Source organism: Elephantulus edwardii, unplaced genomic scaffold, assembly GCF_000299155.1.
Source record: "Elephantulus edwardii isolate Elephantulus edwardi_28Jun2011 unplaced genomic scaffold, EleEdw1.0 scaffold00136, whole genome shotgun sequence".
NCBI lineage: Eukaryota > Metazoa > Chordata > Mammalia > Macroscelidea > Macroscelididae > Elephantulus > Elephantulus edwardii.
Window position 1 is genome coordinate 4,383,746 of NW_006399886.1, and position 20,607 is coordinate 4,404,352.

General features: G+C 36.7%; 2 protein-coding genes across 3 annotated transcripts in view; both read left to right on the forward strand.

The window, feature by feature from the left end:
- ARL13B (ADP-ribosylation factor-like 13B) overlaps window positions 1-6,967 on the forward strand; it is an 88,215-nt gene extending 81,248 nt beyond the window's left edge. For both annotated transcript variants that reach the window (XM_006894140.1, XM_006894141.1), the window contains 2 exons: window positions 1,799-1,867; window positions 6,891-6,967. In XM_006894140.1, the coding sequence (XP_006894202.1) occupies window positions 1,799-1,867; window positions 6,891-6,967 (146 nt within the window). The remainder of the gene's footprint in view (window positions 1-1,798; window positions 1,868-6,890) is intronic.
- A 4,415-nt stretch (window positions 6,968-11,382) lies between these two features.
- NSUN3 (NOP2/Sun domain family, member 3) overlaps window positions 11,383-20,607 on the forward strand; it is a 122,322-nt gene continuing 113,097 nt past the window's right edge. Inside the window, 2 exon segments of the mRNA XM_006894147.1 lie at window positions 11,383-11,440; window positions 12,728-12,869. Of these exon segments, the coding sequence (XP_006894209.1) occupies window positions 11,383-11,440; window positions 12,728-12,869 (200 nt within the window).

Sequence of the window (20,607 nt, forward strand, 5' to 3'; positions counted from 1 at the left end):
AAGGAGAATTGATGCCTTTGAGCTGTGGTGCTGGAGAATAGTATTGAGAATACCATGGACTGCTAGGAAAACAAACAGATTTGTCCTGGAAAGGGTTAAACTGGGCGGCTCCTTGGAGGCAAGGGTTCTGAGGCTCTAATATACTTTGGACATGTTGTGAGGAGAGACAGGTCCTTAGAGAGGGACATCATACTTGGGAGGGTGGAGGGACAGCGCAGGAAGGGAAGGCCCTCTATGAGGTGGATTGATTCAGTGACTGGGATAATTGGGATGGGAGTTTCAGAGACAGTGCGATTGGCACAGGACAGAGCGGAGTTTAGGGCTGTTGTACATAGGGTCGTTATGAGTTGCAAGCGACTCGATGGCACATAACAACAACACCATTTCCTATAGACTAAAAATGAAGAAAGCCTGGAATCTGAAGAGAAAGTATGGGACAAAAGTCTACTTCCCTTGCAATTGGTTGGACAATTGCTGCTGAAGCGAAGAAACTCATATGGGCAAGGGCTGGGCTTTACCTCTGAGGACAGGAGCGCTGCACTCACTGGTCTTGGGGAAGCATCTATGGCCATGCTAAACATGGCTCAGCGCACGTGCCCTCTGCATTTGCTTACAGTACTTCAAGCAAGCAGGCAAATTTAGTTCTACCAACTCAAGTTATTTGTATTTGGAAAATTCCTATGTCCGTATTCCCTACTCTCTTCCTTTCTGGATTTAAAAATAGACAAAAGTCTAAATTGTTGAGCTGGCAAAGATACTGCCAAGATGGACCTTTCACCTAGGAATCACTGGCAGCTGATTCCAGATTTTCTCTCAGCCTCTGCTGAAGAAATACAGAGACCCAGGACACTGGGAGAGTTCACCCCTCAAGGAGGAGATTGATTGTTTCTCCTTACAAACTTAAAAAAAAAACACCAAACCTTGGGAGGTGGGTGGGATTGTATACCAGTGAAGGAACTTTTCTTTTACTTTTCAAAGAGAAGAGCTAACTGGGGTGTGTGTGTGTGTGTGTGTGGACAGGGAGAAAAATGCAACAATGAATAAATGGAAATCCAAAATCTCTGTAAATGTTCATTAAAGTTAAAAAGAAAAAAGAAACCCCCTAAAACTATATTATTTCATACTCACTTTCTAACTTGGCACGAAGATTACTTTAGAACAGTGCTTATAAAGAAGTGGAATATTTTAACTGTGCAGTAATAGTGAAGTCTTTGTTCAACACAAGTCATAGTTCCTCACATAGGATCATTGAGATGGAATTAGGTAATGCCATATAAATCTGATGTTATAAAATTAATATCTAATGACTGAATTTGTTTACTTATAATAATGTCATTATAGCCTTCCAAAGATGGCTTAAAATGGTAAAATTTTCTTTTGATAATTTTTAAAGACTCATTTACATTACTCCATATGTAAATAAAAATATTTATTTTAGCCCTATTAGGGATTAAAATGATAACTTAATGTGAGGATTGTGGTGTAGCTTTTTTCCCCCCCTTGGTTAGCAATTTCTTCTTTTTTTCCATTCATTCATTGTTTCACTTTTCTCTCTGCCTCCCCCCCCAGGATTGTTTTATTTTATTTAAACAAAAAGCCTCCTTAAAGTAGATGCCTGTTAATAATCAATAGTTATATTTTTATATACAGGACATTTAAAATGAGTTGATGACTATTTAGGACTATGACATTCAGTATATTTAAATCAACATCACATGCTGTATGGAAGAAAGTATCATCCCAACAGACATAAGGGCACATTGTTTAACACTGTCTAAATGTGTTTTTTCTCCTTTAGTTGGCTGGGCAACTCCCAAAGTCACTAGACTTCCAAAACTTGAGCCTCTTGGTGAAACACATCATAATGGTAATGCACATGCATTAATCTTCAAGTATCATCTGTACATTTTCACATCCAATTTCCTTTACCCCATAATTTTAACTTGCATTTTATTGTTTAAAGCATTTCTAGTTAGTCTTTTTTCATTATACTAAATTTGTTTCATTTTAGTTCATTTTTTTATTATTAAATATATTTTGTCTCTACAGTTTTGTTTATCCTAGTATACAGAAGGGAGTTCTGGTAGCTTAGGGGCAAAAACCTGCACTGCAGTCCTAAAGGCCCACCATTTGAGATTTCCAGCTGCTCCATGGGAGACCGCTGGGCAGTCTCCTCCCGTGCAATTAACTGCCTCTAAACACCTGCTGGAGGGTCAGCCATGGGTCAGTTCAGACTCTAAGGTACACAATAACAGCAACAACAAGACACAAAAGGGTAGTAATCTTCAGAAAACTCAAAGCCCCTGCTGTCAAGGCAATTCTAACTCATAATGACCTTCCATCATGTTTCTGAGGCTGTAAATCATAACAGAAGATGGCCCATCTTTCACCATAGGAGCCGCTTGTGGGTTTGGATACACTTGGCCTTTTGGTTAGCCGTACAGAACACTGTATGCCGCTAGAACTTCTAAAGCACTAATCACTTCTAAAACACAAGTTAATCATAACTTGTGTTTGTGCAGATAATTATGAAAAAGAGAAATGTTTAAGCAATTTAAATGAAATATGAGATAATGCAATTAAAAAAGTATTAAAAAACCTACAATGTTCTCAGTACTCAGTGACATTAATTTTTTCTACTTCTAGTAAGATACTCAGATTCTGAATGTTAAAATGATGCAAAACTCAACAAAATTTGTAGAACCAGAGATCAAATCTGGAAACCAATAAAATTGTGATAAATAAAATAGTGACTAGAAAGGATTAATTGAATCAGGAAGATTCTTATTCTTTAAATTTAAAAAAAAAATTAGCCATAGTTCAGCCAAAGTATGTAATTATATGTGTTGTTATTATGTGCCATCGAGCTGAGTACAACTCATAGCAAGCCTATAAACACAAATCCAAACCCTGCCCTATCCTGCACCAACCTTACAGTCTCTAACACACTCGAGCCCATTATTGCAGTCACTATGTCAATCCACCTGGTTAAGGGTCTTCCTCTCCTTCACCATCACTTTACCTTTCCAAAGACAATGTCCATCTCCAAGGAATAGTCTCTCCTAGCAACATGCTCAGTGTATGTATTTGAGACAATGTTTCTCTATCTTTGCAAAGGATTATATCCATTTATAATTATATATCAATATAGCTTAATAAACTTGTCCATAAAGAAAGTTTCTTTAATGGTCTTGTTACCAAACAGATTAAAAAACCCAGATACTTCAGCTTTATTAGATTAAAAAGTCAGAGACGTTACCTTTAGATTCTTTAAAATCATATCAAACTGTGTGAAATATTTTAAAAATACATAAATACATGTGCACTATTTGCTTTTTTTCAGACTATCAAAAGTCAATGATCATATAAAGGATTTATCTGACTGAATTTAAGAGACAGAAGTTTCTCCTTAGACTGTTATGTTGTTGTTTACTATAGCATTAGAACCAACCCATAAGTTGACCCTCTGGTGGGTTTTCAGAGGCAATTAGTCAAACAGAAGATTGCCCATCTTTCTCTTGTGGAGCAGCTTGTTTATTCAAACTGGGTGCCTACAGGATTTCAGTGTAGCTTCTTGCCTTAAATAGACCTTAAATAGCATTTGCCTTAAATAGCAATTGTATTCTAATTGTTTTTATTGCCTGCACACTTGTTTGGTATAACAGCTAAGACTGATGAACAGAGAACAAACTTTAAAAAATAATCTATGTTTATTTTAAACAGTATGAATCTATACATTATCAACATGCTATGTGTATATATTATACATTCTAAGGAGTCCTAATAGGTGCATAGTTAAGCCCTTAACTGCTAAGTGAAAGGTTGCTGATTTGAATATAACAGCTGATCTGCAGGAGAGAAATGGTGACAGTTTCCATCTGTATAATATTACAGCCTTGGAAACCCTGTGGAACAGTTCTCTGCTCTATGGGGTTTGCTGTGGTTCTGAATCAACTTCATTGTAATGGGGGGAAAGTCCAAGACACATATAAAAGATTCTGTTAGTCATAAGAGTATTTTCAAGTTTCATTACACAGGAAGATAAGACAGTGGGTGTAGTTTTACAGTTCTTCAGTTTTTCCTGTTAACATTGTTTGAAACATTTTATTGATATGTGAATTGGCAATTAAGTTAGTCGTTTTTGTTGGGCAATAAGTTTGACTTATTGCACTATAATTAAAGCACTAAGGAATTTACTTTGTATAGAATGATTTAATCTTCTGGGAAATAGAGCAGAACTGTGAGCTAATTCTGTAGCCAAGGACAGAAGACACTTACTGCCAAGTATAGTGATTTATGTTTTAGAAGGGTATTTTTAAATTTGATGAGTAACAGGTCTCTGAAAGAATTATATTCACCAGAGTTTTAATTATTCTGCTTGTTGTTGTTATGTGCTTGTGACTCATAGCGACCCTATGTACAACAGCCCTAAACTCTGCTCTGTCCTGTGCCAGTCACACCGTCTCTGACACTCCCATCCCAATTACCCAGTCACTAAATCAATCCACCTCATAGAGGGCCTTCCCTTTCTGTGCCTGCCCTCCACCCTCCCAAGCATGATGTCCTTCTCCAAGGACCGGTCTCTCCTCACAACATGTCCAAAGTATGTTAGGCGGATCCTCAGAATCCTTGCCTCCAAGGAGCAGCCTGGTTTAACCCTTTCTAGGATGAATGTTTGTTTTCCTAGCAGTCTATGGTACCCTCAATACTCTTCTCCAGCACCACAGCTCAAAGGCATCAATTCTCCTTCTGTCCTCCTTAGTCACTGTCTAACTCTCTGATGCATAACAAGTGATAGCAAACACCATGGCCTGTATCAGATCCACCTTAGTCTCCAGAGAGACACCATTGCGCTTCAGTACTTTGGAGAGGTCCCTAACAGTAGACTTTCCCATGGCAATGCAGCTTTTAATTTCCTGGCTGCTGGTGCCAAGAGTGTTGACTGTGGAGTCAAGCAAACTAAAGCTGTTAACAATCTCAATTTCTTTACCATCCATCCTGATGATGCCAGTTGGTCCAGTAGTGATAATCTTTGTCTTCTTGACATTGAGCCTCAATCCATATTGGAGGCTGCAGTCCCTGACCCTCTACAGCAAGCGCTTCAGGTCCTCCTCAGTTTCCTCAGTTTCAGCAAGCAGGGTTGTGTCATCTGCATAATGCAGGTTGTTCATAGATCTTCCACCAATCTTGACTTCTCATAGAGCCCAGCTTCCCGGATAATCTGTTCTGCATACATGTTGAAAAGGTATGGAGACAGGACACAACCCTGGCGTACACCCTTCCCAATTTTGAACCATTCAGTCTTTCCTTGCTCTTTCCTAATGCCTGCCTTTGGTCCACGTATAGGTTTCTCATTAGCATGATCAAGTGTTCTGCTATTTCTTAGAATTATTCTTAACACCTTCAATTTAAGAAATTAGGTAAAGAATATTTTAAATTTATCAGGTTCTATTATGCTTTTTAATATAATAGTAATAACATGTCCATGGCACATAGCTAAGCATGTGTACATTATTTCATTTTAATTCCCCAATGATCTTGTGAGAATGGATGCTAGTATTTATCTGTTTTGTACATCATATTATTGTGCACCATCAAGTTGGAATTGACCTATAGCTGGCCCTCCAGTGCGTTTTTTTGTGTTTTGTTGTTTGGGGTTTTTTTAAATGTTTTGATTTGATTTTAGAAATAAACCAGACTTTCACAAAGTAGAATTTACATTCTCAGTTGGTTTTGAGCTTCTGCATACATAAGAAACATATATGTAAGGGATATATATATATATATATATATACACACACACACACACACACACACACACATATATGTGTGTGTATATATATGTATATATACATACATACATATACATGTTGTAGTAGATTACTCATCCTTCCCCCACAGAGCAGCTGATGGATTCGAACCATTTGCCTTTGAGTTGACAGTGCAGCTCCTTACCACTCAGCCACTAGAGTTCTCTTTGTTTTGTACATAAGAAACTTATGTACAAAATAGCTAAAACATGGCAGTATTGAGATTTGAATTTAGGTCTATTCCATTCTAAATCCCATGCCTTTAAGTCATTGTTTGTATTGTTAATACATGCTGAACATATTTGGACTATAATAATTTTTTGAGTTAATTAAATATTTAGTAGTTTATTTGACTTTAGTAGTTGTTTTTAAAAAGTCTTTTACCAAATACATTTTTAATGTATTTGTTTTAAGTGATCTCAACCATCTTTGCTTCTAGAGTAAATTTAAGGCCATAACCTAGAAAGAAATTAATTCCTAAAAGCTAATGTTCAGTCATTAAATTTATAAGCCAATACATAGAAATAAAGGATTAAGAATTTGTGGTGAAATAAAAAATAAGATTCTTACTTTTGTATCAAATATATTTCAAATAACCAACATCTGTTGAAACATCATTATAAAATATTTCTGATTACAGGAACATTTAAATAATTAACTAATTCTCCTTTCCCACTATTTAGAGTATAACAGATGTGTTTTGTACAGGTACTAATTTATCAGGACTGTAGCCACAGAGTCTGTGGATTTTGAGTTTTTGTTATTTTTTTAAAATTTCTAATATAAATATATAATTGGAAAGCAAAATAATAAATGTAATCATTTGGTTATATTTTTATTAAGCTATGTTGAAATTAATTTATTAAGTTATTTAGTAATAATTTATTATCTAGAGTTTGGAGTTTAGTAGTAAAATCATTTGCTTAATCTTTTTCTTGTTCTCTCCTCCCATTACCTTTCTTTCCCAGAAAAAAAAAGCTTTACTTTTTTAAAATATGCTGATTAGAAAATAATAAATTGTATAAAAAAATATTAATTTCTTGTAATTGTTTTGCATCCTGGTTTCCATTCTTTATATAGATTTCTATGGGAAGCCACTGCCTCCCCTGGTTGTACGGCAAAAACCTAACAGTGATGCCCATGATGTGATCTCATAACCAAGTTCATGTGGATGAGCTCTCGCTATATCAGGAACACGAAGTGGAGGGCGTTCTTTCTTAAAGAAGACAAATCCTGAGCATTGATGACTGACAAAACAACTGTAGTGATTTCAGTGGGGAGGTTATCAGCCACAGATCTAAATGATGTGACAATTACTTTTCCATATGCACTGTTAGAAAAAGAAAGGAAATAAAATATAAAGATGAGGGAAAAGCTTTTGGACAAAGTAAAGTGTAGTGTTGACTCTTTGGATTATATATCCCCATTCATGGTCATATTCCTGAAGGAAAATCTCTTTGAAAAAAGAGCCAACGGACTCTACTAAGTTTGTTTAAGATTTGTTTTAATATAGTCTTTTCTTTCTACACATTAGACCCCCCCCCTTTTTTTTTTTTTTGTAAAATACATGTGCATATAAGGGAAATTCTTGGGGATTTATACCCTAAAATTTTTAACTATTTTTGTATTTTTCTAAAAGTTTTGTTTAAACATTTTAATTACTTTGATATTGATGTGCACTTTTCTACAGATAGTTTTTTAAAATTGTGTCTGGAAAAAGAATTGATTTATCTGACAACTGTTAACTATACAATCAAGATTTATTTATGTCTCATACTTTTGTTCTTGAAGTGTGTATACTAATTTGACTCAATATTAAAATACTAGCTTTTAAAAATAGATTTTTTGATCTTTATTCTACCAAATTGTGTCATTTGAAAAAACTACGCAAGGATAGATTTCAACTCTTTTTGTTGTTAACAGTTTTCTATGGTTTCAGTAAATGCAAAGGATGCAAAGTAGTTATTTTTAATAAAAATATTCCTTGAACCTTGATATTTTTTAAATTAATGAAAATAGTATGTGATATACTACTGAAAATCTCAGTAAACATCTATTCTATATTCAAAAGTTAAGGTTCCTTGTCAAAAACTGTACAAGCTATTTAAGTTACTTTGAATTTGTCTTTAAAGTAAAAAATAGTGAAATCGCCAGTAGAGGCACTATTATTATTACTTTAAAACTGGGAACTAGCTTGGATACGGAATTAATAAGAATAAAAATATTGATTAAAAATTGCTTTTATAAAGAAAGAATCCAAAATAATATCTTAATTAAAATAACAGTACCTTCTCTTGCACTTTTGAATAGAATCCACAGAATTCTCTGTTTGGCATACAGATAATATTTTATATATTTTGAGTAATATATGCATTATGTTACCTTTAACTAAAAACATAACTTTTTATCAAGCTGAAAAATACTTTAAGGAGAATGATTTCCACATACCTTGTTAAAATTGATTAGCTTGGTAACTTATACTAAGCAAGAGTCATATTCTGGTATATGATAATAGCATTGTTAAGTACTCTAAGGCAGTTTCTTGTGATTATTTACTTTTACTTGATAGTATCATTTTTTATTCATCTGTTTAAAACTCACTGAAACTTTACAAATCAAGTCACTTACAACTCTAATTGTCATTATACAGAATTCCTTGTAGTTTATATGTGGGACCTATGTAGCTCACTGATTTGAGGAAAAAAGACTTTTATTTAATATATAATATTCAGAAAAAACTAAATTTGATAGATTGTTGAACTGTGAGGAAGAAGTAACACTAAAAGACACAACATAAATTTTTGAAATGGACTTTAGGAGAAATAAATTATTTGTACATAATTTTGGGGTTCTGGAATATTTACATTTGTTTAATTACTTTTTTTTGTAACTAAACTTATACATCTTCGATCATCATCTAGCTTGAATAAATATAAGTTTCAAAATTTTTGTTTCTCATTAGTAATGATTCCATCAGTAGTTATTACAAGTCTATTTTGTTATCGTGAAATAATATATATGAGAAAATGCAATAAATCTCTATGCATCTAAAAAATGGTATCCTTAAAGCATTTTAAAAATACTTCAAAATATATTTTATAAATAAATCCAAGTAGATTTAAAAAATTACATGTCTTTTTTGTCATGTGCTACAATTTTATTATTAATGGACATGAATTATAATATTTTCACTCAATAAAAAGAATTTATATCTGAATGTTGTTTTTCTTTAAACAATTTAAATGCTTATTTTTTGATCAACAATTTTAGGATATGACTATTGAAAGATATTTTAAGCCATTAATTTAAATTTTTATTAGTACATTTTCTCTTTTATGTGACAAAATTTTTTCTTCTTGGTAAATTTATACACACACACCCATATTTGTACAAACATTTTTATATTTCTAGATTATTCAGTGCCTATCTTTTAAGTAAAAATATTTTTAATTTCTTAAAATAATTTTATATACCTTTAAGTTTAAAATGTATATGCAAACACATTCATACATACAAATACAATCTTACATGAAACTAATTTCAAGTAAAGAAATGTGCTAAGAAACAATACCAGAAAGAAGTATTGCAGTTTATGACCATACCACCCTGAATGCACCCGATCTTGTCAGAAAGAAGTGTTGCAAAATGGTGACAATGATTTTTTAAGTTAATGGTTGTTACCTCTTTCAATTTTTCCAATTGTCTTTCTTATTTGGCTTCATTTAGATAGTTGGGGGGGGCATGTAAAATTTTGTAAAATAAAGAAAGTCCCTCTGTAAGGGACTGCTCCCTCATTGCAACATGCCCAAAGTATGCCAGACAAAGTTTCAGAATCCTTGCCTCCACGGAACAGCCTGGTTTCACCCTCTCTTGGATGAACCTGTTTGTACTCTTAGCAGTTGATGGTATATTCAGTACTGTTCTCCAGCATCACAACTCAAAGACATCATTTCTCCTTCTGTCATTCATAGTCATTGTTCAGCTTTCAGATGCATAGCACGTAATGGTGAAAACAGTGGCTTAGATCAGGCGCACCTTAAGTCTCCAGACTGATGATTGTTGCTTCTCAATACTCTGTATAGGTCCGTGACAGCTAACTTCCCCAATGCAATGCAGTTTGTCTTTTGATTTCTTGGCTGCTGGTACCAAGAGTGTTGATTGTGGAGGTATGCAAATTGAAGCTGTAAACAATCTCATTCTGTATACACTGTGTCTATCATAATGTTGACAAGCAGCCTAGTGGTGAGAATCTTTGTTTTTTGATGTTGAGCTTCAATCCATATTGAAGGCTGCAGTCCCAGAAATTGACAGCATACAACAGCCATATTTCAACAAACAAATGCTGCCCTGAAAACTCTCACCAAGTTGTGCCAAGAAATCTGGAGGACAACCACCTGGTCAACTGACAGGAACAGATCCATATTTGTCCCAATTCCAAAGAAAATTGGCCCACCAAATTACAGAAATTATTAAACAATATAATTAATAACACATGCAAGCAAGATTCTACCAAAAATTATCCAAAAACGACTGGAAAAGCACATCAACAGAGAACTTCCAGAAGTGCAGGCTGGTTTTACAAGAAGCTATGGCATTAGGGATATTACCAGAGGAATGAATGTTTATCTGTGTTTCACAGAATATGCAAAGACATTTGACTGTGTGGATCAGAACAAACTGTGGCTGACTCTGAGAAGAATGAGAATCCCAGAACATTTGATTGTGCTTATGTGAAACCTATACTTGGACCAGGAGGCAGATGGTTCAAATTGCGATATGGCTGCAAACATGGGCTTATCAAAAGACTAAGTCAGCATTATGGAAACCAAATAAGCCTTTTTGTGTGGGGAAAAACAGGAAGTCAGGAATGGATTTAATAGAAATCTGAATATAATTAAAGGGTAAATATAACTTGTATATGGCCTGCATTATAAATTCCTTTTGAGCACTGTGTAAGGTAATAGGATTTATTTTCTAGGTAAGAGGAAAAAAAATGGTCTTCACCCTTGCTCATTCCCCCTTCCCCAAACTTATGGTAAAATCTATGACAGGAAAAACGTCTGAGGTGGAAAGCTGTCATAAGGGGGAAAAAAACCCCACAAACCCTGTTTTTTCCCTTACACAAAACGGCACCTTGCCAAAATTAGAGACCTTAAAAAACTTTTGAGACCTGCCCAAACAAGCATTTTATCAAGTCCCAGCTCACAGTATAACACCTTTAAAAATTATACGATGAATCCTATTCATTACAGAAAAAGCACAGTTTCATTGTGCCTACTGCAGAAGGCCATCCATCAGTTTCTTGTAAAAACCGATTGCTAAAGGCCAGCATACGAATAAAGTTGAGCTCGCCGCTGGCCACGCCCCCGGGAGCCGACTGCGTCGCTGTAAATATCCACCAATCAACCGTAACAGCAATTCAGCTTAAACCTCTCGCGGGATCTAAGTCTCTTGATAACAAGGGCAAAGCAGAATCACGCGAGAAGTTGAGCCTCAGAAAGGCGGGATTAGCAGTAAATGGCTGAGGATCCCGGAAGTCATTAGCTCTATTTTATCTCGTGAAGGCACTTAGATGCCGAATGAAGTAGATCCCTTGTTTAGCAGCTCGTGGCGGGATGATACTCACCTGGGTGAGGGCTGGGACTTCTTACTGAACCAGATCTCTTTATGCGTGAGCGTGGGGACGAGGGAAGGGGAAATTCTCGTTTTTCCATTTTATAGTTTACAACCCTGAACCCTAGAAATACAGTTAAGTGTACTGTTTCTTGCTCATTCGATAATGTTGAGTGTCGTGATGCGTTCTTTCCTTTGTTGGGATATTTATGGAAGGGCTCATTTCCGCTCCCAATAACCTCCAGGCAGTCCAGCCTTTGTTGGATTCCATCAGCTTCGGACAGTGGCAAACTAGGAGGTCTTGGACTTTATCCATCCCTGCTGTATTCCTGTAGTGTAGAGTTAGAGGCGGATTACCCAGTAAGCACGTGCATATTTGTACCTATGTTAGTGGACATTTCCATAAAAATCTTAAAATTGTTGTTAAGTTACTAATTCGTAGTGAACAGTTTTACTTTCTTGGTACTCTTCCCTGTAAATTTGAAAAGAGGCTCTGATTCTGTAGGGAGATGTCAGAGTTTGGGAGAGAGACATAATAACCTTATCTAGAAGCAGAATGCTGAGGAAACAAGGTGAAACTGTTCACTACAGATTTAATAAGTAAGCTATGTTTACCTTGCTTATGGAGTAATCCCTATTGTAGACCAGTAACTATTACATAATAGGCCCTCAGCTTTTTCTTAGTTGAATAAATAAAACTGAATTGGAAGGCAGTTTTCAGAGGAAACTATTAAAAATAAACTTTATTTAAACTGGAATAATTTTAGACTTACAGTAAATTTTAAAAAGAACAAGTTGTCTTCATGCAAAACCACAAGCCAAAACTATGGCCATCCGGATCATTCCAACATGTAGCAATTCTACTTTAAAACTCTCAGGAACTCTAGAGGACAGGACTAAACTTCCCCACAGATTTTCCAGGGCTGTAAATACGGAAGCTGGCTCCCACATCTTCTAGAGTAGCTGCTTGTGGGTTCCAACAACCAAATTCTCAGCAATTGGAACATTTAACCTAAAGCAACATTAGGGCTCCTATCTTTCACCCAGTTTTATCTAATGATATCAAGAGATTATTAAAAATATTTTCTTGCTTTTGAAACAGCTTTCTTAACATGACTAGATTCTACTTTAATGTTTGCTTAATTAACATTTGGGCAATATCTGGAGGAAACGAATTTTTCCTAACTGTAGAGTGTGGGAATACAATTTTGTTAACTTAAGATACGTTGCACCCTTTGTGAGAACTAGTTGCTAAGAGGGCTCTTGTCTTATGTTGAAATTCAATAAATTTGTGATATTATCAGTGTGTGTCAGCAACTTTTTCTTATTATCATAGCTGAAAGCAAACTCAGAGGGGAAGCTTACAAAACAAATTTGCAAAGTTGTTTTGGATCATTTTGAAAAACAGTATTCCAAAGAACTTGGAGATGCTTGGAGTATGACAAGGTTAGTATAATTAATCTCTTGGTGCTTTGTAACTGATGAATTAGAGTAAAAATAGCTTGGGGTTGGGGGATAGTATAAAAGGTAAGGGAGTCTACTAAGCTTCCATTTCCTACCCAGGTTATGGACAAAAAGAAAAAAAAATAATAGAAAAGGGAAATGCAAAACTTTCTAGTGGTAGTATGCAAAAATAATTTATTCTGTCCTTGCCTCAAGCAATGGCTTTGATCCTTCTAGAAATGATAACCTTGAAAACTGAATTATACTCTTAAGAAAAATCTTAAGGAAAGTTTTTTATCATACTTAACTAGTTTCTAAAAGTTAGACTGTCATCCAACAAATCTGTTTAGTCCAGTAGTGCTTTATCTTTTTTTTTTTTTTTTTTAATGCTTTCAGAATAACTCCACGCACTCTTGTGTGTGTTGTATAGAACTGCAATCCATAGGATTTTCAGAGGCTGTTATCTTAGAAGTGGGTCACCACACCTTTCTTCTACAGTTCTGCTGGGTGGACACAGATCTCCAATCTTTGACTTGCCAAGTTAGTGTTAACTGTACCACCCAGGCACTTATCTATTGTTGACTCAATAATCATATTTCTTCTGTTTTGATTATGACTTACTGTATTTTGAACTCATATGCCAACATGCAGATGTATTGTAGAAAAGAGAACTAGAAAGGAGCTTACTAGTTAAACGTAATAGATGAAAGAAATTTAATTTGTATGTTTGTGTGGAATGTCACTAAATAGTTTCATTAAAGTGAAATACAAGCAGATAATCCTCATTTCCAGCTTGCTAGCAGTCTGGGGTTTCTGTATTGTTTGTATAGGGATGTGGGTATGATTAATCACTAAGTAAAATGCTAGTTTATGCAGTGTTTCTATAGAGAAAGGCATTGGATGGTATAAGGAGTGTCTTAACTAACAAAGTGGTAGGACATCAGGATTTGAAGAAGACTCTTCAATGACCTGCATTATGCAGATCATACAACTTTGCTTGCTAAAACTGAGGAGGACTTGAAGCAAGGGCTTCAGTTTCAGCAGGCAGAGTTGTGTCATCTGCATAACGCAGATTTTTTTTTAAAGAAAAATTCTTTCTTTGGTATACATTCCCCCTGCACCCCTCCTACTGCCCCAAGTACAACCTTAATTGTGGACTCTTGTATTAACTATAATACCCTATCATATATCATTTTAAAATTATTCTCTCCCTCATCTGTTTCAATGGCAGTATACACAATTTATCCAGTTTTTCTCAGCCTTACCCCAACCCTGATATCAGTCCCATTTTATAGCAGTGGCACCATACAGTATTTGTCCTTTTGCGACTGAGATATTTCACTCAGCATAATGTCCTCCAGGGTCACCCATTTTGAATAATATTGCATGAATTCCTTGTTTCTCAATGCAGTGTAGTATTCCGTTGTGTGAACATACCACAGCTTCTCTATACATTCGTTTGTTGATGGGCAGCTGGGTTGTTTCCAGATCCTTGCTATTGTGAACAAAGTGGCGATAACCATGGGTGTGTGCATATATCTGCTTGGATGTCAGTTATGGTCTCTTTGGGGTATATTCCCAGTAGTGGAATTCCTGGGTATAACGCAGATTGTTGATGAGTCTTCCTCCAATCCTGATGCTCTTGCTGTAGAAGGTCAAGGACTGCAGCTTTCAATATGGATTGAAACTTAACATCAAGAAAACAAAGATTCTCACCACTGGGCTGATGGAGAAGAGATTGAGTCTATGAACAGCGTCAGTTTGTTTGGCTCCGAGATCAACACTCTTCGTACCAGCAGCCAGGATATTAAAAGACGAATTATATCAGGAAAGTCAGCTGTCAGAGACCTCTCCAAAGTACTGAAGAGCAACGATGTCAGTCTGGAGACTACTTGCTATGCTTCGGAGAACTGCACAATGACTAGGGATAATAGAAGGCGAATTGATGCCTTTGAGCTGTGGTTCTGGAGAAGAGTGTTGAATCTATCATGGTCTTCCAGGAGAATAAACAGGTTCATCCTAGAGAGGGTGAATCCATACTGCTCCTTGGAGGCAAGGATTCTGAGGCTTCATCTGACATACTTTGGGCATGTTTCAAGGAGGTTCCAGTCCTTGAAGGGGGACATCAACCTTGGAAGGGTGATGGGACAGTTCAAGAGAAGAAGACCCCTTGATGAGATGGACTGATTCAGTGACTGGGGTATTGAGGGTAGGTATGCCAGAGACAGTAAGGTTGGCACAAAATGGAGCAGGTTTCAGGGTTGTTGTACTTACAGTCTCTGTGAGTCACAAGCGACTTGATGAGACAACAAGAAGTGCCAGAAGAGACTTGAGGGTATACCAGATCTTGGTGACTGAGTTACTCTGGCAAATGAAGACATTCTGTTCTTGTTGTTGTTATGTGCCATCGAATCGCTTGCGACTCATAGCGACCCTATGTACAAGAGCTCTAAATGCTGTTCTATCCTGTGCCAACCTAGCCATCTCAAACGCACTTATTCCTGCCACTCCAGTCACAGAATCGATCCATCTCACCAAAGGTCTTCCTCTCCTTCACTTCCCCTCCACTCTGCCAAACATGATGTCCCTTTCCAAGGACCAGTCCCTCCTTGCAACATGCCCAAAATATGTCAGACGAAGCTAGGCTGAGGGAAAAGTGTCCTGATTGCACAAAAGTGTAGTACATTTTTACAGGTGAAAAGTTGCATAACTATAGGCACTGGAACTAGACAATTGCCATTCCATCTACCCTTGGTGCAACTTATTAAACATTTTCAGTTGTCTTTTAAAAAGTACATCATTAAGTATATTTTTAAAAAGGATTGTGTCTAATAAAGATAAAAAGATCTAAAATGGTTCTTAATTTTAATGAGTTAATATTTTAACAAATTAAGCTTTTTTTTAAAAAAGCAAACCACTCAAGAGTGCTACATTGTTGTTGTTGTTGTTGTTGTTGTTATGTGCCATCGAGTCGTTTGCAACTCATAGCGACTCTATGTACAACAGCCCTAAACCCTGCTCTATCCTGTGCCAATTGTACTGTCTCTGACACACCCATCCCGATTACCCCAGTCACTGAATCAATCCACCTCATAGAGGGTCTTCCCCTCCTGCGCTGTCCGTCTAACCTACCAAGCATGATGTCCCTCTCCAAGGACCTGTCTCTCCTTACAACATGTCCAAAGTATGTCAGACGAAGCCCCAGAATCCTTGCCTCCAAGGAGTATCCTGGTTTAACCTTCTCTAGGGTGGGTCTGTTTGTTTCCTTGGTAGTCCATGGTACCTTCAATACTCTTCTCCAGCACCACAGTTCAAAGGCATCAATTCCCCTTCTATCCTCCCTAGTCATTGTCCAACCCTCTGATGCATAACAAGTGATTGCAAAAACAATGTAGTGCTACATTATAAAAGAAATTAGCTTATTATTGTGCTTTTAATTTCTAAGCTAGTTTTTTAAATGAGTGTCTTCTAGGTTCAGTAGTGAATCAGTATTCGAAGGGACTCTAAAAGAAGACTGATAATACTTAAGGAACCAACCTGTTAAAATTTATCCAGTAGGTGTTTGGTTACTTAAAACCAACCTTCTCTATTTGATTTATGCTCATAGTAAATGGATTAGAACTTTCCCTTTAACTGAAGTTGACTGCTTTCATCTTTTCTTATGCAAAGTGGCTGATTTTTTCAAGACAGTTGCTTGTCATTCCAGTGTGGATTCTGGCCATTGACCATATCAGTTCAAAGCTTAACCCAGTGCACCTCTGAGGACTTTTCTGTCATTATGTTTCAGGTGGAGGTTGCCCATCTTTCTCCTGAGGAGTAACAGATGCATTCAAACCAGATTGTCGGTGCAATACTTATCCAGGAGGCCACCAGAGCTCCCTAATGTGTGTCGGGTAGTATTGAATGAACTTAAGGTGTCTGCTCACATAAATGAATACTGTGTCAGGTAGTATTAATTTATGTGAACAGACTGCTTAAAATCACTCAGGTAGAAGGTGGTCAGCTGGGATTTATGTCTAGACTTTGGCTCAAAAAACTACTGCAAATCCCTATTCTGTAATGCCTCTCATACCTGTAATGTAATGTAATTAGAGACATCACTGAATGATTGAAGAAAAATTAAGAGGTATTTTTATCTGCAGACTTCATAGTAATCTAGATAGCCATATTCTACAGTGAGTTGTTTTTCTATTTAATGTGCTCTGACAGATTTATAAGTTATTATTTGACCCTAAACAAATTGGGCAGTGATCCTCAAATCCTTTTAATTAGCTGTGCCTTCTGCTTCGTCTGCCTTTTTGTTGGGCTTTCATGGTAATTTGATTTTTTGCATAAACTTGCTAAATTTTCCACAGGCAAAAATAAAGGCGTTCTTTCTCTGACTAGAGAGAAGGTTGAGCATGGAAGATGGCATGAGAAAATAAGAACAGAATTAAATGTCTTTTTGTAAGGAAAGGGCTTTTGTTTTGGGTTTAGTTTATAATAAACAAACAAACATATATTGTGCTTTCAAATATTCAGATGGTTGTCTTCTATTCCCAAATCAATAGTGATGATATAAATTAATTACATTTTTCAGAATTTAAAAGATCTTAAATATAAAATAAGAATAATTTGAGTAACTAAGCACTACTTTCTTCTAAGAGAAGGCAAGTGCATTTTTTGTATTTAAAAAGTAATGTATTCAGGAGCACTCCTCAAATAAAAGTTACAACTTTAAACTTTAAAAAAAAAAAAAGTAATGTATTCAATATTTTTAGTTTTCTATAGTTTTCCCTCTCACTGTTAAATTACCTGTGAGTTGGAATCAGCTCATAGCTGACCTTCTGTTAGGCTTTGGAGGCTCTAAATCGCACTGGTGTAAATCCAACACAGAGTGGCTTTGGATTCAAATTGCTAGACGTGGTCTTTTGTTTAGCAGTGCAGCTCCCTACATACTTTGCCACCAGAGCTCCCCATTCCTACATTCATGGGACTAATTAATATTTACTTTCATTTTCATTTTCTTATTTCATGATAACTTTATTTTGGAGTTCCTGTTTAAAACTGAAGTCTACTCTGGGTCTAGATTTTCGGTATTTCTCACTTGCACCTTTCCCTCTTCATGCAATTTAAATCCACTGACCATTCCATGGAGTGATGGTATGGCAATCTGCTCTTGTAAAGACTGCAATGAAAGCCTTAGGAATTCTGTGAGATAGTTTTGTTGTGTCTGAAGCTGACTCTAAACAACTATCTATATGCTGCCATCTTGAACTGTTTAGATCCACCCAAGCACAGCCCCATATGTCTAAGTGTTTTCTGGAGAAGTTTAGCCAAGCTGCTCCGTAAATTAATAATATCCCAAAATCATCTATTACCCTCCAAACTTGTGTATTGCTTAGCTAAACCCAAACGTAGTGCCATCCAGTCAGTTCCTTCTCATAGCAGCCCTATCAGACCACAGGCTTTTCATGACTGTAATATTTTTTTGTTGTTGTTATAAAGAAATTGTTTTATTTTTTTGTTGTGAAAATACACAGCAATATCTACACCAATACATTCTTCCAAGTTGTGCATGCCTTCTACCTCACTGACATAAATTCCCTGGCCTCTAAGGTCCCTATCAAATCTCTCAAGTTGGTGATGTTACTTTGACCCCAAAGGGATCATTATTAAATGTGCATACCACTTAAGGCAGACATTCTTTAGTAGTTAAACTATTGTTGGGTTTTAAGAAGACGACAGGGAATATTTTTGGCTTAAGATTTAAATTATCTCAGTGTAATAATTTTAGGGCAGGGTAATAATTTTAGGGATCACCTAATCTTCAGCGCTCCAGAAAGACTGGAGTCCAAGACAGTTCTGTAATTCCCCTTTTGATCCAGATTCCTCTATAGACTCTGACCAAAATGTTCAGTAATGATAGCTGGGCACCATCCAATTCTTCTGGTTCCAGGGCTTCAAAAGCGGTATATCTTAAGAAGAGAATGGATCATATGATAACAGCACTCTCTGCCACCAGAGCACAATGTGGATACTTTCCTTCTTAATTTCTGTCACTGTTTTGACCAAATACGGTTGGGGGTGTTTCCCAGTACTGGCTGTGGCTCCCTTCCCTGCCGCAGCCCACCCCTCTTCGGTAACATGCACAGCTCTGGTCCAGTCCTGGGTTTTGTGCTGGCGAGAAGGAGATGGAAGAGGAGGTGGCTGCTATGGACATGACTGTAATCTTTAAGGAAGCAGACAATCATCATTTCCCCATGAAGTAGCTAGAGGATTTGAACTGCCATCCTTTTGGTAAGCAGCCAAGCTCTTAAACCCATTGCACCACTAGGACTCCTAACACTTGGATATGCAACACCGATTTAAGGAATCACCATCATTTCCATTACTTCTTCTCCTCACCTTCAGTGAAATACAGTGTTCTGTTGACCTGTCAACTGCAGACAGTAACCAGTTACTGTTGCTTCTCCCTAAGAAATTATTTCAGTTGGATGTCTGCTTTCTGTCTTTCTCTTTCTCATTGCACTAGAGTCAGAATTGACACATAGCTGACCCTCCAGTGGCTTTTTGGAGACTGTCTCTCATAGGAGGAGATGGTGCATCTTTCTCCCTTGGAGCAGTTGATAGATTCAAAGACCTAGCCTTGGGTACAGCTCTGTCTCGGTTATGCCATCAGAGCTCCTACTTTCTTAATTATTGCTGAATTATATCCTTATCATTTGTTGTTGTTGTTGTTTTTAAATAAACCTTTCATTTTATACTGGTTTACTAACAAAGTTTGTATATATTATTTTTTCACACTAGATCTTGCCCATTTCCTTTTTCCACCCCACTCTCCCTTCCTTACCCCTCTGCTCTCACCCTCCCTTGGCTTGGATCCTCATACATAGCAATGGTCTTACACAGTATATGCCCTTATGGGGCTGAGTTAGTTCACTCAGTATAATGCTCTCCATTCCCTCCCAAGTTAGGTAGTGATTTACAAAATCATTTCACCTGTGTGCTGTGTAGTATTCCATTATGTGAACGTTAGTTTCTCAGTCCATTTTATTGTGATTGGACATTTGGACTGTTTCTGTGTTCTTATATCCTCATCATTTCTTACCTAGCTTATTGCCATGGCTACCTTCCCATAGCCTCCCATTTTTAGTATTCATGTTATTTCATTGTTATAACAGCCATTTTTACGGCATTACATGATTTAACCAGAAATGAGTCAAATTCTATCTACAACCTTTTGTTGTTGTTACGTGCTGTTGAGTCACTTGCAAGTCCTAGTGACCCAACATACAACAGGTCTGAACTCTGCTCTATCCAGAGCCAATCTTACTGTCTCTGACACACCTACCCTCATTTATCCTAATCAGAGTCAATCCATCTGATCAAGGGTCTTCCTCACTTGCACTGCCCTTCCACCCTTCCAAGCATGATGTCTCTCTCCAAGGACTGGTCCCTCCTTGCAACATGCCTAAAGGATGTCAAATGGAGCTTCAGAATCCTTGCTTCCAAGGAACAGCCTGGATTCACCATCTCCAGGACAAATCTGTTCTGTTAGCAATCCATGGTATATCCAACACTTTTCCAGCATTGCAGCTCAAAGGCATCAATTCTCTTATCATCCCTAGTCACTGTCTAGTTTTCTGATGCACAGCAAGTAATTACAAAGTCCCTGGCCTGAATCAGGTGCACCTTAGTCTTCAGACTTACATCGTCGCTCTTCAATACTTTTGGAGAGGTCCTAACAGCTTTTTTTTTT